General features: G+C 34.1%; 2 protein-coding genes across 3 annotated transcripts; one reads left to right on the plus strand and one right to left on the minus strand.

Annotated features, from left to right (window-relative positions):
- Positions 1-813: 813 nt before the first annotated feature.
- On the plus strand, positions 814-6,666 carry LOC128187339 (delta-like protein C). Of its 2 annotated transcripts, none has more exons than XM_052857749.1 (8): positions 814-924; positions 3,072-3,159; positions 3,651-3,707; positions 3,819-3,875; positions 4,448-4,594; positions 4,979-5,130; positions 5,308-5,455; positions 5,554-6,666. In XM_052857749.1, exons 2-8 carry the CDS (start codon positions 3,102-3,104, stop codon positions 5,742-5,744), a joined length of 810 nt encoding a protein of 269 aa, XP_052713709.1. In that variant the 5' UTR covers positions 814-924; positions 3,072-3,101; the 3' UTR covers positions 5,745-6,666. The 2 variants fall into 2 exon arrangements, with proteins under 2 accessions (XP_052713709.1, XP_052713710.1); XM_052857750.1 differs by lacking the exon at positions 814-924 and adding an exon at positions 996-1,166.
- Positions 6,667-16,232: 9,566 nt separating this feature from the next.
- On the minus strand, positions 16,233-19,817 carry LOC128187632 (uncharacterized). The gene is made up of 5 exons (XM_052858039.1): positions 19,523-19,817; positions 19,257-19,420; positions 17,954-19,133; positions 16,701-17,812; positions 16,233-16,318 (listed from the first exon to the last, which is right to left on the minus strand). Exons 1-5 carry the CDS (start codon positions 19,815-19,817, stop codon positions 16,268-16,270), a joined length of 2,802 nt encoding a protein of 933 aa, XP_052713999.1. The 3' UTR covers positions 16,233-16,267.
- Positions 19,818-22,497: the final 2,680 nt, after the last annotated feature.

Raw genomic sequence — 22,497 nt, forward strand, 5'->3', positions numbered from 1 at the left:
ATTTTTATTCCATGCAGTTGGTTTGGTCGAGCATTTTAGATAGCACGTGTTGTGGATTTGTTTGTAAACAATCATACCATAAGTAATCTTGTTTCAAACGGGAAATGATATAAATAAAAGTTTGTTTTATTATTATAATTAGGGACACACTGTTAATGTATTCAAATTATGAACCTGTGAAAATTGTTCTCAGACTGTTTAAAGCAGAGGAAAATATTTTTTTTAACTTTGAAATTTCTTCAATATTTGTAACCATGATAAGTTATTGTATTATAAACGCATCACTACCTATTTTATTGGGAAATATACTGATTTTTATTTTTAAAGCAGCACAAAACATATTTCATTTACTTTTTTATTTTAGTATTATTTGATTTACGACTATAAGTAGAGAACTGGAGAAATTCAAATTATTGATATCGTTCTATATAACATAAAATGTCAGCTCGACGACTTTATGGCCGTTCCGGCCTTTGATTTCCCTCCTATTCTGTATCCAGTCAGGTTAACTGTAGCCGTCTAATAAGTAGAAACTTATTGGACGGCTACAGGTGACTTACTGGAGGAGTCATGGAAAATAAGAGATTTACAGAAGTCGGTTAAACAAAATATGACGACACAAAAATGATTTGATAAAGTATATAAGCGAGGAAGATGGTTAAAATTTTTAAAACTTGTTATACGCGATGTACTTTCTGTTAAACAAAATGTAGGCTGAATGAATTAAAATGCAATACTTCAACCTTTTTCTTTCTCACGTATTAATGCTTTGGATATTTAAATTCATTGGGTTATATTTAAAAAAAAAATCACAACACACACAAATAACCACCATTTAAATCTGACCTAGATTTATTTTAGTACCTAAATATCAATTGCGTACATATAAGTTACATATCATCTGGACAGTGAAAAGTATATCAGGTAGGTTTTAACAGGAATAATGTAATTCATGACATTGTATATACAATGAACGCTTAACTTTCGGCTTCTAGTATCGATAGAGTAAAACTAGAATTCAAACAACTCTATGTTTATCGAACGTGCACTTTACGAGTGCATCAAAAATACAAACAGAACCGAATGTAAGATAAATGGATAGTTAGGTATTCCCCAGCAGATCCCAGTAAGATGTGTTTAGTTAGTTTACAACTTCGCCTGTAATGGTAGGTCAAATATCTTTTATATGATCTTCATTCCTTATTATCTAAGTTCGTACAATGGAAAAAAAATGTATATTCGATTTAAGTATTCTTTACCATTTTATACATTTTATGCTTTTTTCATATTCTGTCTAGAGTTATATGTTTTAATGCATAAATGCCTTTACCTACATTTTTCAAACTAGTTGAACTTAAATCAGTTTTGAAAATATTTACTAAATCAGTTAATCAAAGTGAAAGTAAAGCTCTTGAAATATAAGATTGTTAAAAAGTCACAATCTGTCTGATGAAATGGGCATGTTCTTGCATCGACAAAATTTTCAGTTTCTTTTTTACAGTTATGACATTTAAAAAAAACAATTTATTTCGAATGTAATAAATTTTATTAAACTTGTCATAAAACGATAATTATTAATGTATCTTGATTTTTTTACTCCAACTTATCTCTTCTTCGAAAAAGTAAACCTATCCTTTTTTTGTCTTGAAATAATTGCAAATCGCAAATGAGCGTAAAATTTCCTTGACCACATATAATTTGCTCCAAAACGCTGGCTTCGTTGAATATTTAAAATTGAACTCAACTTTTATATTTGTTTAAAAAACGCCATTTGTTGAGTGCCTTTTGTGGTATTGCACGCAATCGACTACCCGACGTTAAGAAACCATTGGAACAATTATATTATTAATGCATAAACTGTTTATGGCTTTCATTCGTCCATGTTATATAACAAGACTGATACCCCCCCCCCAAAAAAAAAATATATAAGGAATCTTTTACCAACATAACGAAGCTTTCCATTTGAATTTGCTTCATTTCAACAGTTGTATTACACGATTGGTCCGTCTTTGTTAAATACATTTTGAATCACTGAAAATTTTCTGACATGTACAACATCAAATATAAGCGGATGTGGTATCAGTATACTTCTATATCCTGAAATGAAATCTCTCTTTTTGCAGCTAGATGTATGAAATAAATATATTTGTTGTGTTATGTACAAGTCAGACAAATTAATAAAATGTGTTACAAGTCAAATGTTGATGTTCAGATATATTGACTTAGCTCGAGCTCTCTAATAAATTATACAAAAAATTGAACACGGCTGAGGAAATTTTATAAAAGACAACAAGATATCTATATTTCCCTGTTAAAAACAAAATAAGTTGGTTAAGTTTTCTACACTCGAAATGAATTGATATAATTCTGAAAAAAAAATCCACAAAACGTAAATAGCTTAAATGTAAAAGACTTCAGTTGTAAGGCACAACCCAGCATTTCAGTCACGATTTTCCCATTTTTGCAAAAATACGAGGTCACTTAAAGTTTTAATGTCAATTGTTTCGGGAAGAGGGTGAAATGTCCTGAGCTTGATTTTTAAGCACACATTTAACAAGACGCACAACTTCATCATGTGCGTGTTGTTTGAAAATCTTGTAATGGGTCTGTTTTTCCTTGGAGAAACACTACACCTGGATCAAGTCTTTCTATGGGAAAACTCTATGCCAATATTTTATCATAGTAAAAAAGTCTTCCCTTGTAGTAAGGAAAAGAGCTAAGTTGAAGGATCTAGGTCTAGGGAAACACGATATCAATAGAGCAAATTATTGCAAATAGAGAGTTTCCAATAAAGTAAAAGTCAATTGTCCTCTGTGTAAATTATTTTTCCGAGATAACTTCTACGCATCATTTGATTAATTAAATCTTTTTTAAATCAGAGTACAAATGTGTTAGTATTGTTTGCTGACAACTACATAGCCAAAATTCTATTACTGTTCCTTCAATGGTATTGATTCATAGAGTCAAGGTAAGAGTTTGATCAGAACTCAAGACATTTAGCGTTGCTTAAGAAGTGAATGATAAAGTTTTCAGATCCACGTTTCAAATTTTAAAAAACTGATTTATTTCAGCAATGGAATCTAGAATAATATGAGAAAAATATGAAGATTATTGTGCTTTTGGCCTTGGTCCTTCCTTCTTTGTTAACGCAAAAAACAGGTAGGCTTCACCGCAGAAATTTAAGAACTGTCAATTGATAAATGCAGTTGCGTTTATATGCCTATGAGATCTTAAAAATCTCTTACAGTTTTATGTGTAGTTATATTTATTAATGTGACATGAACTTCAGGGCCACGAGCAAGAATGCTTTTCCTCTTATCATGTGTCCTAAATTTATGTTGATACATAAGGATTGTGATGTTGAGAAATGTTTTACTTAGCACATAGCAAACTGGTTGAATATCGGACGTCGAAGAAGAATCATTAATTAATGTACGCACATTCTTGATTTATCTGCTAAAATCAGTATTTCTACATATACTGAAAAGTCATTAGAAATTATATTTTAACAGACAAGCAGATTTATTGCCCTTCAAAAAAGTACTAGAGACAAAAACTGATGTAATGAAGAAATGTGGTCATTTATTGCTGTAAAGAACAGTTGGCAAATTAAAGATTGCATTATTCTTTTGCAATATTTTTTATTCTAGACGGGCCGTTACAATGTGTGATCATCCAAGACAAACAAGGTTTAACAGTACCGTTTAGTGAGTGGAATTTAGCTGCTAATTAGAGCCTGAAGATTATTGTGATTTATTTTATTAACTGTTAATCTGTACTAAATATTTCACTGTCCGATTTGTTTTATTTTTAATGAGATCCGCCATCTTTTTTGACATCAAACATCAAAACACAATGTCAAGTTCGTGGAACAGGTAAGTGGTAACACAACGTTTAAATCAAACTCACTTAAATAAAGTTAATGTATTCTTTGAATTCAACATTGATAATTTTTTAACGTGATTTTGTGATTATTCTGCACATATCAAACTTTCCGATTCTAATTTACTTACTTAATTCACTTCGTGATATTTTGCATATAAGTCATCAACAAGATCTCTCACCCGCCTCTCTCATCTGCAGTTCTGGCGATGTTATTTCAGTCAAATCATGCTTTCTTCATCCCTGTTTCTATAGTTCTGCTCCATTTGTCCTTTGCTCTCCCAGGCTTCCTATTACCAGGTGGAGATCATTTTAAAGATCTTCAAGTAATGCCCTCTATATCCTGTCGAAGCACATGGCCCAAATTTTATTCTTGATTTCACTTTTTTATTGGCTACTGTTAACTGAGTATTCCCGTTCTTACTTTAAATTCAAAATACTTTCAAATGTATAATTGAGCTTGATTTTCTTTTATTCGATACAAAGCTTTTCATTTACATCTATGTATTGAAATATGAAAGATATGAGTGGCAGAAATAACTTGGTAAGTTCTACTTTGTTTCAGGACAAGGGATGCTAAGATGTGGAACGTCAAATGTGTACATAAAACCTGAGTGTGTCTGTTCTTTTTACAACGTGTATGAGGCCAAGTACCACAATTTCTCATCTTGTCCGCACGGAGAGAAATCTGATGATGTCACAAAATTAAAATGTAGGCAAGCAAAAAAAATTACAAAAAACAACGTTCAAATTTATCACATTTAACATTTTGAACAAGGAATGGCTACTTTATATGCCAAATCGTTTACGTATGTTCACTGATATTAAATGTAAGTGGTTGATTGAGTTATAAATCCCATACTTACCACTGAAAGTGTGTTTTGAATTGAATCGTTTCCAATTCTCTCTTGGATAGAAACAAAAACGTTGGAACAACGTTAAAGGCAGTTTTTTTTTATCAAATCAGAGTTATTTGGTTCAATGCGAGTGTCGGAAATTAACTGGGAAAAAAACTTTGTTTAAGGTATAAACAAGTGTCAAAAACAAGAAACGATTTTATAGTATTCAGACTCGTTATCTGTATCTTGTTAACTAGGTCCTGATTGCTTTAAGTATAGCATGAATAGGAATGGACCTTGTATCAATGGAGGTATTCCAACATGTAAAGGTAACGAAGTGGCTCCTAATATTAATTGTCGGTGTCCACCGAACTACAAGGGAATGTTCTGTGAGGAAAAATTAGAAAATGTTAGTATTCTCTGTCTCTCTCTCTGTCTCTCTCTCTCTCTCTCTCTCTCTCTCTCTCACACACACACACACACACACACACACACACACATAAAATATAAGGGGGAAATCATTACGTTCATTTAGAATAATATGTTTTGCTTAATAATGTTAATGTTCTATATTCATGAAAATCAGGTAACGAGAATATGTGATAGAACTTCAGTCTCATCAATGAATGGCCTGACAAACTGTGACTCGACAAGAATGGAATGTGTTACATTCAGTAGAAATCGTCGGTATGCTTACAAATGTAAGGCGACCGTTACCTCACAGGAGAGACGAGGTGAGAGCAGACAAGTTACATTTATTAAAACATCACCTTTAAAGTATATATGCATGCGTTTGTAATTGAAACATTCTTACATTTCTTCATTCTTACAGGATTACCGTTGTGCGTTAACACAGAAGATACCACACAATTATCTGTTAGAGCCCCAGTTTACCTGACAACGATGATTCCCACCGAGCCAGATCATAGTTTAACTTCATCTGCAGGAATACATAAGGCCATATATACTATAACATATATTTCACTGACATTACAATTTTTTAATCTTAAAGTGTTGTTATAAACAATAGATATATTGTGTCTCCAAAATATAGAACATCCATGATTAATTCAACAAAAGGAACTCTGCTTACAAACTTTCTTGGATCAGCGCAAGAAAATCTTTTTTTTAAGATTGTAGATTTTAATACGTTTAGTATTACAAGAACGCAACATTTTGATTGATTCAATTTGTATTCATAGAACCCCTAGACCAGGTTGTTTTCCCAAAACCTTATAGCAAGTTTTAGCTTAAACATGATGTAATTTAGATAGAAATGTATATGATTAAAAAATTCTCCATGCCGTAGAGAATAAAATTGAAAAACACTGTTATGAAATCAATTTAATATGTTTTTTAAAACTTTTCAAAACAATGACCAAACAAAAATCGCAAGAAGTAACACAATTATACACTGTCAAACGCTAATTTGTTTTTGAAAAAGCATTCTTGTAGGAAATATAAAGAACATAACGAACACATTTTGAGATGAAATGTTTTGAGATGCAATGTTCGTAATTTTCAAAATATATCGTACTTGCATATATTTTTGAAAAGCAAGCTCTCTCTGCATTAAATCGATGCACATTTTTACATGTATGTATTGTAAGATTGCGTTCAATCTGTAAAAGTAAACTGAAAGACTTCATGAGTAACATATTGTGTTTATTTTTGTTTCAAATTTTTCATTTTTAAAGAATGTGTTATTAAATATATCTGAATTATAATTCAATATTACAATAGTACATATGTATAAAATCGGTTATATACTATTGTGATTTAAAGATGCGTACAAGAAATTATATGCCGTAACCTTTAATTTCCAAGTATATATTTTGTATAAGTGTTTGTACGAGACATTTATCTTTAGAAATATCAAAGTGTTTTACTTTAATGTTTAAGCGTGTGTGTATGTTTTATTTGCATTTAATTCCTCTGCATGTTATGAAGCATTTTATTGCTTATGTTATTGTTTTGGGTCTTTATACAGAACTGATCCGCAGTGACACTGAAAAAATAGCTTTGTGAATGATTAAGTATATACATGTATATACGTTAATTCCCTGTAATCTCAAATCGGCACAAAACTTCTAGATTAAATTGGTGTATAAGTAATAAAATCATTATTTTAAAAAATCGGTTTACGTGCAAAACTTATTTTTAAAAGATTGACAATAATGGATACGATTGAATAAAATGTTTTGATTAAGATTGGCCTGGTAGTTTCTAAAGGGAGCTTTTCAAATCCTCAATATGATATCAAAACTCAGATTTGGTTACAGTTTTGCTATACGTATAGATTTGCTGCTGGCTGTCTTTAATAGTCAATAATGTCTGGTAAACGTGTATTGTTTTTGTGATATAACAGAAGTTCCAGTAGTAAGATCGGTCCGCAATGAACATGTCCGGAATGGAAAAGGAATAGTGAAAGAAACTGTTGTAGGCCTTAGATGTTTTAATGAATATTTGCCACTTTCAACAAATAGATATTATTGATATTTTCTTCGTGTTCAAGCAAAGCGGTTTGTTAAATTTCAAATGGAGTATGAATTATCATCATAATGGTAGGAAACTATGTAAGGTAACACTGTTCCATGTTTATGCAAGGTCTGTGGTTTGGCAGACAATTTATGGAATGTGAGCGCACGAAAATGTTTAGAAAACAGCCGGTGTAACAAAGAATATTGACCCAGGTTGAAAATTGACCAATGTGTCATATTTCAACGTTTAATATGATCCAGGGTGGTTTTTCAATGATTACAACTGAGACGAAAAGTCGCTGAATTTCTACCCGAAGTAATTTGCCTACAGCTTGAATTTTTTAAACCACTGATGATTTTTACACGTTCAAAAAGGACCTTGTTGAAACCTGACTCCAACTGAAGAGTTTTTAACTGTCTTTAACCAGAACTTGCTAAACGTGATTAAAATAAATCTCCTTGAAAATGTGTAACACTTTTTGTGGGTGTGTTGATGATGTATTTAAAAACTTTTTATACACACTAAATTTAAAAAAAAATCATTTATGAATTTTAAATTCCAAAATATCTATTGGGTGGGGGCTGCTCCTGATAGCATCATGCTCATCTACTAAAGGCAATGACAGCTTAATTTTTTTATGCAATATTTTGAAAAAAATGAAATTTCCACCTCAGTGACAAAAAATGTGATGAAATTGATTTCAAGTTTGTGTGAGTAAACTATTTAAGGATTCAAATAGAAGCAAAATCACATTATTGACACTCTGTACAACAGTTAGATTGCTACATATCCTCCATAGTTCAGAACTTTTTGTTCTAAAAAATAAACGTATGTTTTTTCAATCTTGTTTATCCTCAATCTTTATAGTAATATGCAAAATTATCATAATAGTATATATTTACAACAAAATGATCGACGAAAATACACTGGTTTTTAAGATGAATATAGTGACATGTTCTATAGCACTGTACATGAATGACTATGTACGGGAAAAAATATACAGCCTCAAATTATGAATTATAGGGGAAATTAACTTTAGATGGTTTTGCTGTGATTTTTTTCTTCGTAGAAAATTCAATAGTGTTAGCCTTTTGTCGTATTGTATAGTTTACTTACTTATTTACTAATGCCTGCTACCCTTTTTGGCATAGGCCGCTGACAAAAATTCTCCAGGCCGCAGATTATCATCCACTTCTTTTTTCAATCATTCTAATAATTACTTTCCCCGGAAGATTCAACACTGTTTTCGCCCCACTGTTGGCACAACTACTAAGATCCTCTGTTTTGTCTTTAACTGGTTTTTCTTGTCTAGCTTGCTTTTCAGCTAACTTCGAATTTATGTCGTACATGTCTACATGTCCTTCATGTTCCATGATTTAGCTGCTTGTTCTGCATGCTTCTGTTGCTATTTCGTTCACGTATTTTTCTTTTCAGCTTTGATCCTTTGTTTTGTCATCTTGTTTGCCTCTGCAGTAGAACATCAATCCATTCATGTGTTTATTTGCTGTTGAATTTAAAACCGGTTACATGATCAAAATTCAACGATGAGGGTTAAGTTTCAATGGACTTTATTCAACACCTTTGGTCTCAATTACTAACGTTGAAAAATGAACCGACTCAAGTTTTAACCCAGGTCAAAATTCTTCGTTACATTGGTCTAAATCGTAATGCAACTACAATTAAAATACAAAGTGTTGCTATTTAGTGCAAGTTATTACTATCAAGGCTGAATGCATCAACTGGATTTTTATTCATTCATTTCGATGGAGCATCAGGTGTACTTTTAAATTCTCGTATTAAACGACTGAAAGGTCAAACAAAAACCATCTATTCTTCTGTTTTCAATAAAGCAGAAGTGAGAAAAGAACTATATAGATTGCACAATCAGTCTGCACTGGTCCCTGCTGATAAGGCAAGTTAAAACATTGTCTTTGTTTGTAAGGCACATTATGTTAATTGCATTTTCAAATAACTAGGTTTCGATTCTACACATGGTAATCCTACTTACACCCATAGAAGCCTTTCCAAGCAGGAAATACTTCAAAATCATAAATTGGTTATGGATATTTTTAATATTCCCAATAAACAAAATGAATTTGATTTACCTTATTTGTAATCGATTCATAAGCTTCACAAAAGTCCTTACAGAGATATATAGCAGGTTCCAGTAAATGCTCTACCAAACCTCTCTCTTTACTCCTTACTAAAATTCTTACAAAAGTGAAAGAGAAACTTCAAGAATACTGTACAACAATATACTCCAGAAGTGGTGTGAATCAGATGTGGATACTGTAAAACTCTAAAGAATTATTAGAAACTTTGAGGTCACAAAATCTTTCCAAAATCAAAAGTATCAAAAGGTACGATATCTCAACGCTTTATATAACCATTCCCTATGACAAATTAAAATCTAAGCTTTTTGATACCATCGACAGTTGTTTCTTCAATAAAAATGGAAGTCGTAAAAATTATTATTTTGTCACTGGAAATATAAAAAATATTTTTTAAATACCATTCTGATTGCACACATAAGTACTATGAAGTTGACAATAAAAAGATGCTTTAGTTTCTGATAGACAACATCTTTGTAGTTTTTGGAAATCAAGTCTTCCAACAATCTGTTGGAATTCCCATGGGTACCAATTGAGCCCCATTGTTAGCAGACCTTTTTGTATTCTTATGAAGCAGATTCTTGATTTTTAAATGTAGTAAAAATTTTGTGATATTTTGTGATAAATACCCCATTGTCAATGTTCAAAAGAGAGACAAGTCCCATTATGTCTGAACTTTAATTTCTATGCTCACATTTAAAAAATATTGCATAAGAGGGCTTATATCAACCTATTTTCAACCTATTTAAATACCCCATTGTCAATGTTCAAAAGAGAGGCAAGTCCTATTGAATTAGAAGCATTGAGTACCGTTTTTTACGTGATACCCGATATTTGGGACAACATTAGAAGAATGCGCGTTGATATTTTCGTCAGGGACATTCATCAGAACGCTTAACGGACAAAATAATAAATGCTGCATAGCTTGCGCTTCTGCGTTTGTATATTTGTGTATTTCTACTACCGTGGCTATTCACGTTTGTTAAAAATATACAGTTACCTGTATTTATTTCTAGTGCACAATGATAAAGTCACCAATACACAATTGTGCAGTTTTTTCTTATCAAAATCTGTTTGTACTTGTATACGTATGTTTGTCAGTTGTTTGATACTGATCATTTTTTGAAGCAACAATTGATCAACTAAAACAACATTATTTTTCAATGTGAGCATGGAACAAAGTCAATTGTACGTAATCTTTCTTTTTTTACCTTCTAAAGTAAAAATCAAGATGTACAAACATTCCGGCAAACAATTAAATATTGTGAATAAAACAGACAAAAACCACGTGCGTTTGTTGAATCGTAAACACGTTTTAGACCGTCGTGCATTGCAACTCATTCAGTGGATTGGAGAATCTGCTTGACGTAAATACTGTCACGTGTTAAATAATGCTAACCATATAAGGTAGTGTCCCCGACCTGTTTAACATGTAGGGAGAGGGCGAATTAAGTTTTTATAACTTGTGCCCAATCCCATTGCAAAATATAATGCAGTTAAATATATTCAAATCAAAATCAAATCACCCTAAGAATTAATGTTTATAAAGTTGCGTTTATTCTGGTGATTGTATCAATGACAGTGATTGAAACATGATTGTATCAATTACGTGTACATCAAAAAAGTTTGCCTTTATTATTGATTTACTCATCATTTTTAATCTATCTATCCACATTTTTATGTTTTAACTGATTTATGATAGAAAATGATTGAAAGCGAAATATTGTAAATAAAATGACTTGGCGTTTAATAGGCCGGTGTCGACCTACACATTTGGTTTTCTCCACGAAGGGAAATGGCGTTGTTTAATCACTTCCATCTCAACGTAGTCTCATGAAGAATACCTCATGTTTTTCGTTCAAAAAATGAACTTCTTGGGGAACATACAATTTTTAATAATAAATAGGCAACATTTTTATTACATGTCTTAATTACAAAAATATATCTTTGGATAAGATAAATCGAAACATATAATTCCAACTGAAACAAAAACTTGTTTCATTTACTTGGGGGAGATCAGAAAGCGGGGCTTTTACAGAATTATCCATATTGACATAGTTTACTTTTTTATTATCTATTATTATTTTGTTTCTATTCATCACGTCAGTGGAAAACCCACAATCTTTTATCTCATAAAAAATTTAACATTCGTAATCTATCAAGGTGATTGTATACAAACATTTAAAATGCTGGGGAATTCCTGCGCCAAATCTTTAAACTGAAAATAATAGTTTCAACATTCTTGAATATCTATTAAAGTACGAAGAGCAAACATATGATTAAAACAAGTAATTAATTAAAGAATAAGGAATCATTCTTTGAGTATTATGAGGTGATAATTTCGGTCGGGGCGTGATCAAATCCAATAAAGCCCGAAGAGCTCTATGATGGATTGATTAAGCCATCGTACGATTAAATTTTAAAATATAAATAAGCAAACCCCGCTGGCGCCTCAATTTGGCGTCATCTGTAGTTATGGATTATATAGTACAAAATCGATACGTAGCGTTATCACAGGCAAAGACACTGGAAAATGTAGATATTTAGGTTTTTTTCACAAAAGGGGTAACTTGTAAGTTTTGAGTCTAATAAATATAAATATTACATTCCTAAATCTTAGTTAAATGTTATGGTTTAAGATGCGTCTCTTTGTCTACTTTATCTTTTGTTTATATTTATAAAATACTCCCTATCTTAAAAAATAGTTTTTAAAAGACACCTACAAGTGCCAGGGTTGGCTGCAGTCTATCATAAAACTGTAGAATGTTGTCCTACAGGTTTTTTTTTATATTTTATATACATGTATAAACCGAATGCAAATGCTTGATCTGCTTAAATAACGAGATTAATTAGTTTTTCGAACTCCACCGACTTCTTTTTCAACCAATCAGAATTTTATATTAACCACCGTATATTGAACACATGCAGCATTTAATAAGGGTCAACTTATAAGAAAAATCAGAAGGTAACAAGTTATTAGGTTAAGCCGCGCTATTTTTATGTGAATTACCGAACAAAAATGTTTAAGTTAAAAAACAAACGATAAAATCTTAACATAAAAAGGAAACACGACGATAAAAATTTACAAGATAATATAACTAAATACATTGTCTTTGGAGAAAAAAAAATTCAAAGGAAAAAAAAAACACCTCAAGACAACAAGTGTGAAAGCTCTGACAGTTTTCAAAAAGTGTACGTATTCCCAAAATGTGATCATGTTGACACCTGAAAATCAGATACCTTTGAATATTTATCAAACATTTTTAGATCTCAAACAAGGCCGAATAAAAACGATTCAATATGTTTTTAAGAGTGAATGAAGAATGAATTTAAATATTGAATGATAATTAAATTTTTATAACTCTGCAATTATAATGGACACTTACACACACAAAAGAATTAGAGTTGATCAATTACGATTATATTATTATTATGAATTTTAATAAAATCCTGGTATTTTCGCTTTTGCATAAATAAAAGGAAAAATGTGAATGATAAAAAAGTTATTTTCGAAAGTATTTGCTATCAGTTGGGATAAATTTTACAGTTCTTTTGATTGAGATCTTTAATATTATGTCTGATTGACCCAATCTTTTTGTAATTAATGTTTATCAAATTATAAAATTTACATAATAATTACGGACTAAAGTGTTGATAATTATACTCAATAAAGCAACTACAAAGTGTGAAAACATTTAAAGGTGTTTGCGTTAGCCTATGATTAAAATTTTCCCTTTAGTCGTAAAAAACACAAACACTTGTTTCTTGTTAAATTGCAAATTTATTATTTTATTTTATTAAGGTCTTCCGTTTCCAACGGAAGACCTTATTGTTATTGCTTTGATTCTTTTCCTCTATTATTATTATTATTATTCTTTTTTCTCCCACGTTTTCTCAAAAATGCTTCAGCCGATTTTCATGAAATTTTCAGATCTTATTCATGACAAAATTTGTAAGAAAATTACACGAGCTTTTTTTGATCGTCACTTCCGGTACCGAGGTATTAAAGATTTTACGTTTTTGCTTGTTCACGATTTTTCTCAAAAAGACAAGAACCTTCAAATTTTCAGAGATGGAAGAGAGTGATCGGCCGCAGTGCCCTTCGCATATCCGAACGTCCGCCGTCACTTCCGGTCGTCACCGGAAGGAAATGAAAAACCTTAATTTTTCAATTTTTTGAACTTGAATTTTATTTATGTTTTTATTCGATAGAGACACTTAAAACACTTCAGAATATGAAATTCGTTTTTAAATCGATCCACGCATTCCCGAGATTTTGAGCTCAAAAGTTCTGAAGCGAGGGTCCGCGTAGCTCAGTCGTTAGAGTGGTGGACTTGTGCCCAGGCGACCCGGGTTCCGTCCCCAAGTGCCGATTATATTTCTTCCCTAATTTTGTTTTGTTTAATGATTTTATCTTTAAAATGATGGTTTTTATTGTTTTCCGTTTTATTTTTATATTAATAAAGATAATAACAGCTTTTTTAGTACAAATATAGAGATCGTTTCTGTCAGCAGTTGGCTTAATTCAGACGCTCGTCGCATCGCAAGCATCAAAGACATGCCGCCGAAGCTCTTTGCAGAACGACTGCATTAGAGTTCACTGGGTCGCTTTGCCGGCATCAAAAAAATGCCGCCATCTCCTTGACTGTATGCACACAACATTTACTTAGCAATGCACAAACGTTATTCTACATGGCTTTAAAATGAGGACTGATTAGTATTTATTTACATAATTATATAGATTAACGCATGCATGAATACATGCGTTTATTGACATAGGTTGCTTATATATTAATTTCCTGAACACTATAAAACACTATGAAATATCTCTCTCTCTCTCTCTCTCTCTCTCTCTCTCTCTCTCTCTCTCTCTCTCTCTCTAAAGTATAACTGTTTTAGCATTTGAATAAGAACTAATACAAGTAACATGCAGTAAATTGGATAGAGGCTAAATGTACACTGCGAACAAAAATTATACAGGTATTTATTTTAAGTAACGGGATAATGTCTATGGATTCAAATAATTTGAAATTCATTGTTTAATGATTGTTTTCTTACTGATTGGAAGTCAACGCTAAAAAGTCATTTTTATTACAGATGGTGTACTTTTTTCTCTTTTTTTTGTGCATTGTCATGAATCATATATCCTGAACTGATATAATGATCAGACGAGTTCTTTGGAATTGCCAGATGTCTGTATCAGAAACAACCAAAACACCAAAATAAACAAACAAATATTTAATAAGAAAAAAAATACATACAAGAAAAAAAATAAATGAAAGAAATATTAAACCAGATTCTAAAAGAGAGAGTCGACTCTAATTTCAACAACAAATCTTTAAATTGACTTCAAAACAAAATATTCTTTCCAAAATTTAAACACTTAAATTGATTCACATATATTTAGATTTTCAAATAATTTCTCTAAATTCGTTTATCAACTTTCAAATCAATTTCACAAAAATATCACTACAATTATACGAGAACCAAATATTCAAAACAATGAAAGTGAAATTTCAATAAATTTCGTCACATTTCCTTTCCTGGTTCCTCGGTATATTTCCGGTGACTTTTCACCCAAACCCCGGATATCACATAGACAGACACACGGACACACAAACACGGACAGATGACACAACCGTTGCTCCGGTACGTTAGGCCACCACAACACAACACACATATACAAACGTCTCCAGCGTAGACCGCTCCCGGTCACCATACACCATACACGTACATCGACGCCACGTGTCCCCGATATGGATGAAAAATGGCGGGTCTGGCGCTCCGTACTCGTCTCCGACTTCGTAGTCACAATTCAGCTGGTATAAACCGTCATCCCCTTGAAATTGGTGACAAACATACGGAAATGAACAAAGTAGGGAGAAGTTTCCCAATCTTGGTGACTACCACGTGCCTCTAAATAGACACTAGTCCACTCTGCTGGACTGCACGGACTGGAGTGCGGTATTTAAAATTTACCGTGTACACGTCACTCCAGTGACAGGTTTAGAGAGTAAAAGGAAAAGCGGGAAATTCAAACATATATATATATATATACAATCATATCAAGTACGTTACAAACGTCCCCATTTAGAAGACTAATGCCATTAGTCCGACCAAAACTCTAACGAACTTGATAACACTAAATGTCAAACATACAACACAAACTAACAAACCATCTCTAAATATTTACACAATTTCAAGAGGATGAATCTATTCTCGACAAATAATCTGCAACAACATTATCTTTCCCCTTTACATGAACAACCTCAAAATTGAACTCTTGAAGTGTCAAACTCCAACGAAGTAACCTCTGATTTGTCATCTTTATTCTATCTAGCCACTGCAGTGGAGCATGATCAGACTCAACCACAAATGATCGACCTTCAAGAAAAACTCTGAGCGACTTAATACTCCAGATAATTGCAAAACATTCTTTTTCAATCACTGCGTATCTCTTTTCAGTATCTGACAATTTCTTACTGAGATAAAGAATTGGATGTCTACCATCTTCAAAATTCTGTTCTAATACCGCCCCAACTCCACAATCTGATGCATCAGTGCGCAGATAGAACAACTTACTAAAATCTGGACTACGCAACACTGGGTTACTAGCTATAGCATTCTTTAATGAATCAAAAGCCTTCTGATGCACTGGAAGCCAAACTATCTTAGAACAACCTTTCTTTCTAGTAAGATCAAACAAAGGTGAAGCTAGTTCTGAAAAATGTGGAATGAATTTCCGGTAAAAGCCTATGGTCCCTAAAAATGATCGAACATGCTTTTTTGTAGTAGGAACAGGGAATTTCTGAATTGCCTGAACTTTACTTTGCTTAGGAGAGACAATACCTTTTCCGACCACATGTCCCAGAAATTCTAGTTGATCAAACCCTAAACAACACTTAGATGGCTTTGCAGACAACTTTGCATCCCTCAATCGCTGGAAAACTACTCTCAAATGCTGGAGATGATCGTCCCAAGTCTCACTGTAGATTCCAATATCATCTATAAAACATTGAACAAATGAATGCAAACCATCGAGAACTTTGTGCATCAATCTGACAAAAGTTGCAGGCGCATTTACCATACCGAACGGCATTACCGTGAATTGATAGTGGCCCATGGGGGTCACAAATGCGCTCTTCTGCTTTGCGTCCTCATCTAGCGGGATCTGCCAGTAGCCTTTTGTAAGATCAATTTTGCTGATAAACTTTGCTCTACTCACCTCGTTCAATAGGTCATCCATGCGCGGCATAGGTCGTGGATCAAATACAGTGATACTGTTTAACGCTCTATAATCACAACAGAATCTGATAGAAGAGTCATCTTTTCTTACCAAAACCACTGGTGAAGCATAAGGGCTAGTTGAAGGTTCAATAATACCCACCTCGGTCATATTATCTATCTCTTTCTGCATGCGTTCCCTCAGTGCGTAGGGCACAGGATACGGCTTCTTATGGACGGGATCGTCTGACTTAAGTTTTACTGAATGCTGAACTACATCTGTTCTGTTGGGTATATCGCTAAAAACATCAGAAAACTCATTCAACAAACCTCTTAACTGACAAACCTGAGTATTTGACAGTGTATCGGAAAATATTACATCTTCAGCCCCTTTTTGAAGTTCTAACGAAGGTGATGCTCTGTCGTTAAATTCAGAATCGTAGTCCATACTCTCATACACACCTCCCAGTATGTCAATAGCTGATAAATGTTCTTTCGACAAGTCTTGTTCACATTGGTCCTCACGATCATACCATTTTTTCAGCATGTTGACATGAAATACTGTCTCTTTGTTCCTTTTCACCTTAACTCTGTAGTCAACATTACCGACTTTCTCTGTTATCTCGAATGGACCTTTCCACTGTGCAAGTAATTTTGATGTATTAGATGGTAGCAATACTAAAACTTTGTCACCTACCTCGTATTGTCTTGTTCTAGCTTTCCTGTCGTAATACACTTTCTGCTTGTGCTTTTCGACTTTTTCCTTCTCTTTTGCGAGCTCTGTGCACTCCTTCAATCGCTCCCTTGTTTCGAGTAGGTAACTCAGAACAGATGACTGACAATTCTCTGGTTCTTCCCAGTGATCTTTCAGGACTGCTAAAGGACCTCGTACCTGCCTTGCAAAAAGCATTTCAAAAGGAGAAAATCCAGTGGTTTCGTTTGGAACCTCCCTATAAGCAAAAAGAACATAAGGAAGATGTTTGTCCCACTTTGAGGGTTCTTTGACCGCATATGCCTTCAACATTTTCTTTAAAGTGCCATTAAACTTTTCCACCAGGCCATTTGTTTGAGGGTGATACGGAGAACTTACCAATTTACTCACCTTCAGTAATCTACACAGTTCTTTTATCAACTCGGACATAAAGTTACTGCCTTGATCTGTGAGGATTTCATTTGGAAAACCCACGTCAGCAAATATTCCCATCAAGGCCTCTGCTACTGTCTCCGCCTCTTGGTTTTTTAGAGCTACTGCAATTGGATACTTTGTAGCATAATCTACACATACCAAAAAAAATCTGTTCTTGGATTCTGTCAATGGCAAAGGACCTACAAAATCTAGTGCAATTCGCTGAAATGGTTCGTCGATAGTAGGTATACTTACAAGTGGTACCTTTTTCACTCTTCCTTTCGCCGTACCTTTTTGACACTCTGGACAGGATCTGCAGTATTTTGATGTGTCTGAAAAAATTCCAGGCCAAAAGAAATGCTGTAAAATCCTGTTTCTGGTCTTCTTTACTCCCATATGACCCGACATAGGAATGTCATGTGCCATTTCAAGTGCCAACGACCTGTATTTATGGGGAAGGACAAACTGAAATATGTCATTTCCTACCTCACGAGGAAATACCCTGTAGAGAATCTTGTCCTTGAGAGTGTAGTATGACTGACCTTCGTCTGGCTTTTCAAATGTCATTTCCCTCACACGTGTCAGGCTAGGATCAGTTTCCTGCAATTTGATCAATGTCTCTGTATCACAAATGTCAAATTTTAGCTCACCATCATCTGTCTTCTTTGGTCTAGGCTTCGTTTCCTCTGCTTCCAATCGAGTCTGTGCTCTTGTTTGAACTGCCAAACAGTCAGCTGGTTTCTCAACTTCCATTTTCTCGATCTTGTCTATTACGTTTCCAAGTATGACGTCAGCAAATGGAGAATCTAAGATAAGAGCAAACAATTTACCTTTTATAAATGGCGTATCTATCTCTACACATGCTTCTTGGCATTGTTTCTCGGACCCATCAGCAAGAATTATCTTCCTTCCTCTCCCGGTCATTTGCTCCTTCTCGACTAGACGACTGTGGACGAATACAGTTGAACAACCAGTATCTCTCAAAACTGTTGCCTCTTTACCTCCTACACTTCCCCTAGAAATATCCAAACCTGGTACTGAATTATCATCTACATCTTTTGTATCCCCTGTACTTACACCAGGGAGTTTGACCAACGCTGCACTTGTATACAAGTCAGGTTTTCCCCCCTCTGTATGTTGCTTATTTTCGTGTTCTGACAAACACAACCCAAGCTTACCAAACTTCTTGTCCTCGGGTTTTCTATACTGTCCTCGGTTGTAAAGAGAACAGTCTCTCTGGATATGCCCAGGCCTCTTACAATAGTAACAGGCTCTGTCTTTGACCTGCGGGCCTTTTCCTTGTTCAGCTTTAAATTGCCCCTGATTTACATTGAAATTACCTTGAGAATTTCGATCTGTTCCATTTTTGCGGTTCCCTCCGAACGTCAACCTTTTGTGAGCTGTTTGATAGGCCTCAACCAAATCGATCACTTCCTTAACATTCTTTGGTCGATGTTCATGAACCCATACCTGCAAATCTTTATCACAAAACTTAAGCAATTGCTCTCTCAACACCAAATCGTACAGACTGTTATATTGCCCATGAATATCTTTTCTTTCACACCAGTGCGATAAATACTTTTCCGTACGTACCTGATAATCCTTGAACGATTCATCAGATTGTTGCCTTGCCTGTCGAAACTTCTCTCTATAAGCTTCTGAAGTTAACTCATATCGTTTGAGTATTGCCTCCTTAATCTTATCATACTTACCACTTTCACCATCGCTTAGACGAGAGTAAGCTTCCAATGCCTTACCTGTCAATAGTGGTACCAAATGAATAGCCCATTCAGACTTATCCCATTTATGCAACGCTGCAAGTTTCTCAAATGATCTCAAAAACACATCAATATCTTGACCTTCTTCCAACTTAGGAAGCTTAACATGAGAATTCTGGACCGATGAACTACCATTTGATTTCCCTCCATTAGCTCTAGCTACCTTTAACTCTTCCTCTTTCAATGCTAACTCCTTAACCTTAAACTCATGATCCAACGCAGCTTTCTTCATCTCACGCTCAGCCTGTCTCTCTTCCCGTTCAATCTTTCTCTCTTCCCTGTCCTTCTCACTCAACAACTTCAACATTTCTAAACAATCAGACAATGATGCCCCCTTCTTAATCTGATCATTAACCCACGACGGTAACTCCGACATGATTCAACACCTAACTGAAACAGAGATAGTAAGGCTGAAATTAGAGCAGGACTAGAGAAATGAAGAGAAAATACTCACAAGGGATGGGTGAATTCTGCCCACTTTGTAAAGGTTGTAACTAAAACAGCAATCAAAGCAATCCCACCGCTGCCACCAAAATGTCATGAATCATATATCCTGAACTGATATAATGATCAGACGAGTTCTTTGGAATTGCCAGATGTCTGTATCAGAAACAACCAAAACACCAAAATAAACAAACAAATATTTAATAAGAAAAAAAATACATACAAGAAAAAAAATAAATGAAAGAAATATTAAACCAGATTCTAAAAGAGAGAGTCGACTCTAATTTCAACAACAAATCTTTAAATTGACTTCAAAACAAAATATTCTTTCCAAAATTTAAACACTTAAATTGATTCACATATATTTAGATTTTCAAATAATTTCTCTAAATTCGTTTATCAACTTTCAAATCAATTTCACAAAAATATCACTACAATTATACGAGAACCAAATATTCAAAACAATGAAAGTGAAATTTCAATAAATTTCGTCACATTTCCTTTCCTGGTTCCTCGGTATATTTCCGGTGACTTTTCACCCAAACCCCGGATATCACATAGACAGACACACGGACACACAAACACGGACAGATGACACAACCGTTGCTCCGGTACGTTAGGCCACCACAACACAACACACATATACAAACGTCTCCAGCGTAGACCGCTCCCGGTCACCATACACCATACACGTACATCGACGCCACGTGTCCCCGATATGGATGAAAAATGGCGGGTCTGGCGCTCCGTACTCGTCTCCGACTTCGTAGTCACAATTCAGCTGGTATAAACCGTCATCCCCTTGAAATTGGTGACAAACATACGGAAATGAACAAAGTAGGGAGAAGTTTCCCAATCTTGGTGACTACCACGTGCCTCTAAATAGACACACGTCCACTCTGCTGGACTGCACGGACTGGAGTGCGGTATTTAAAATTTACCGTGTACACGTCACTCCAGTGACAGGTTTAGAGAGTAAAAGGAAAAGCGGGAAATTCAAACATATATATATATATATATATATACAATCATATCAAGTACGTTACAGCATGTCTATATACTGATACAAATCTGTTGCCTGTCTGGGATTAAGAAAAACCTCCAGAGTTTATACACGTAACTATACAAACGAACGGGTGACTGCGACAAGGTTTGAAAATTGACCACCCATTTATGAGTGTTTGAGCCTAAGAATAAACAGATGTAAAAAAAAAAATCAAAAGTTACATCTTTCAAACAACGCTTATACATTGTTCTAACATATTTATTTCATTTAGAAATTGTACATGTGTAATATGTGATATTAAGAATTTAATAATCTACGTTTAATATAGAAGTCACCGACCGACCGACCGACCCCCCCCCCCATTCATAGAATCATTTAGTTTTTCTGGCCCGATTTTACTTGTATTAATAACAGAGTTACGAAGCTTTTGGCATTTGAGTTTCAATTGTCGTGTTTGACATGTACTGTAAAAAAAATTCTAACTCCCAAGCCCTTCACTCAATCCTACTGAAAATTCGTGAAAATGAACCTCGGACCACATTCTTATCGTCTGTTAAATATGCAGCGGATTGAAGAATTAAGACGAAATTCCTGAGATTAAACGACGCTTATTGCCTATACGTGGAAATTAAATTTACACAGTACACGCACCGACCCCCACCCCCCTCCTTCCTATTCACAAAATCATGTAGTTTTTCTGGCCTGATTTTACTGGATCTTTCATCTTGAACCTTTAATTTCAACCTAGTTCAATTCTAGAATTCTGTTCTAATGACCAGACCTATACGAAAGCCGAGAAGGATCATTCGAGATTCGAGATTCGAAATACGAGATTCGAAATACGAGATTCGAGATTCGAAATTCGAGATTCAATATCTAAATCAACCAATCAAATCAAGGATCTGAAAATATGTATCCTAGCGACATCAAACTGTTCTAAATAAAAATCATAAGTACATGCTCTTATATACAAATAAATGCTATGTTCACTTCTCCCTACCTAACTAAATCATTATTTGTATTTACTTTTACACAGAATATCTAAGTAGACTAGTAATAATGCAGTGTGCTTTGCGGATCTAAGTGATTTTGTTTGCCCTGGTGCATTTCCACCTGATGCGTTTGAACCCTAAGGTATTTCACCACCAGTAATAGTTTAAAACCCGGGTTTATTCACCCCTTTACTATGTAAATTTAATAAGCTCCAATTTTCCCGAGGAGGGGGTCCAGATCCCCTGACCCCCTCCTTTCTAGATCCCCGCATGAAGATTAGTACATGTATCACCAGAACACCAAATAAAGAAACTGTGAGTGGTGTGTGGAATGCATAAAAGATGGCGGCAAATTATCTCAAATAATCGGTGCAAAAACCCACAAATAGGCTGTTATTTGTTACATATCCTGCAAAAACATTGATAAAAAATGTTATCGTCCCATAACATAGCCGATTAAGTTAATGTGTACATATGGTCAACGTTCATGTAATTCTAATATACAAGAAGGCGGACGTATCAGGCGGGGATCCAGAAAATTAAATTTCAAAAATGATCGGTTGAATTACATTAAATGCTTTGAAAATTGTTTTAAACTATCGCACGGGTCAAAA

This window comes from Crassostrea angulata, chromosome 6, assembly GCF_025612915.1.
Source record: "Crassostrea angulata isolate pt1a10 chromosome 6, ASM2561291v2, whole genome shotgun sequence".
Taxonomy (NCBI): Eukaryota; Metazoa; Mollusca; class Bivalvia; order Ostreida; family Ostreidae; genus Magallana; species Magallana angulata.

Excerpts from the sequence above, each read along its gene's own strand:
- LOC128187339 (XM_052857749.1), top strand. The coding sequence starts at position 3,102 with ATGAAGATTATTGTGCTTTTGGCCTTGGTCCTTCCTTCTTTGTTAACG. Across the intron at positions 3,876-4,447 it reads ATGTCAAGTTCGTGGAACAG|GACAAGGGATGCTAAGATGT; the intron begins GTAAGTGGTAAC and ends ACTTTGTTTCAG. Across the intron at positions 5,456-5,553 it reads TACCTCACAGGAGAGACGAG|GATTACCGTTGTGCGTTAAC; the intron begins GTGAGAGCAGAC and ends TCATTCTTACAG.
- LOC128187632 (XM_052858039.1), bottom strand. The coding sequence starts at position 19,817 with ATGTCGGAGTTACCGTCGTGGGTTAATGATCAGATTAAGAAGGGGGCA. Across the intron at positions 19,421-19,522 it reads GCTTCCTAAGTTGGAAGAAG|GTAAGGCATTGGAAGCTTAC; the intron begins GTCAAGATATTG and ends CACTATTGACAG. Across the intron at positions 17,813-17,953 it reads CTGTCCAGAGTGTCAAAAAG|ATTATGCTACAAAGTATCCA; the intron begins GTACGGCGAAAG and ends TGGTATGTGTAG.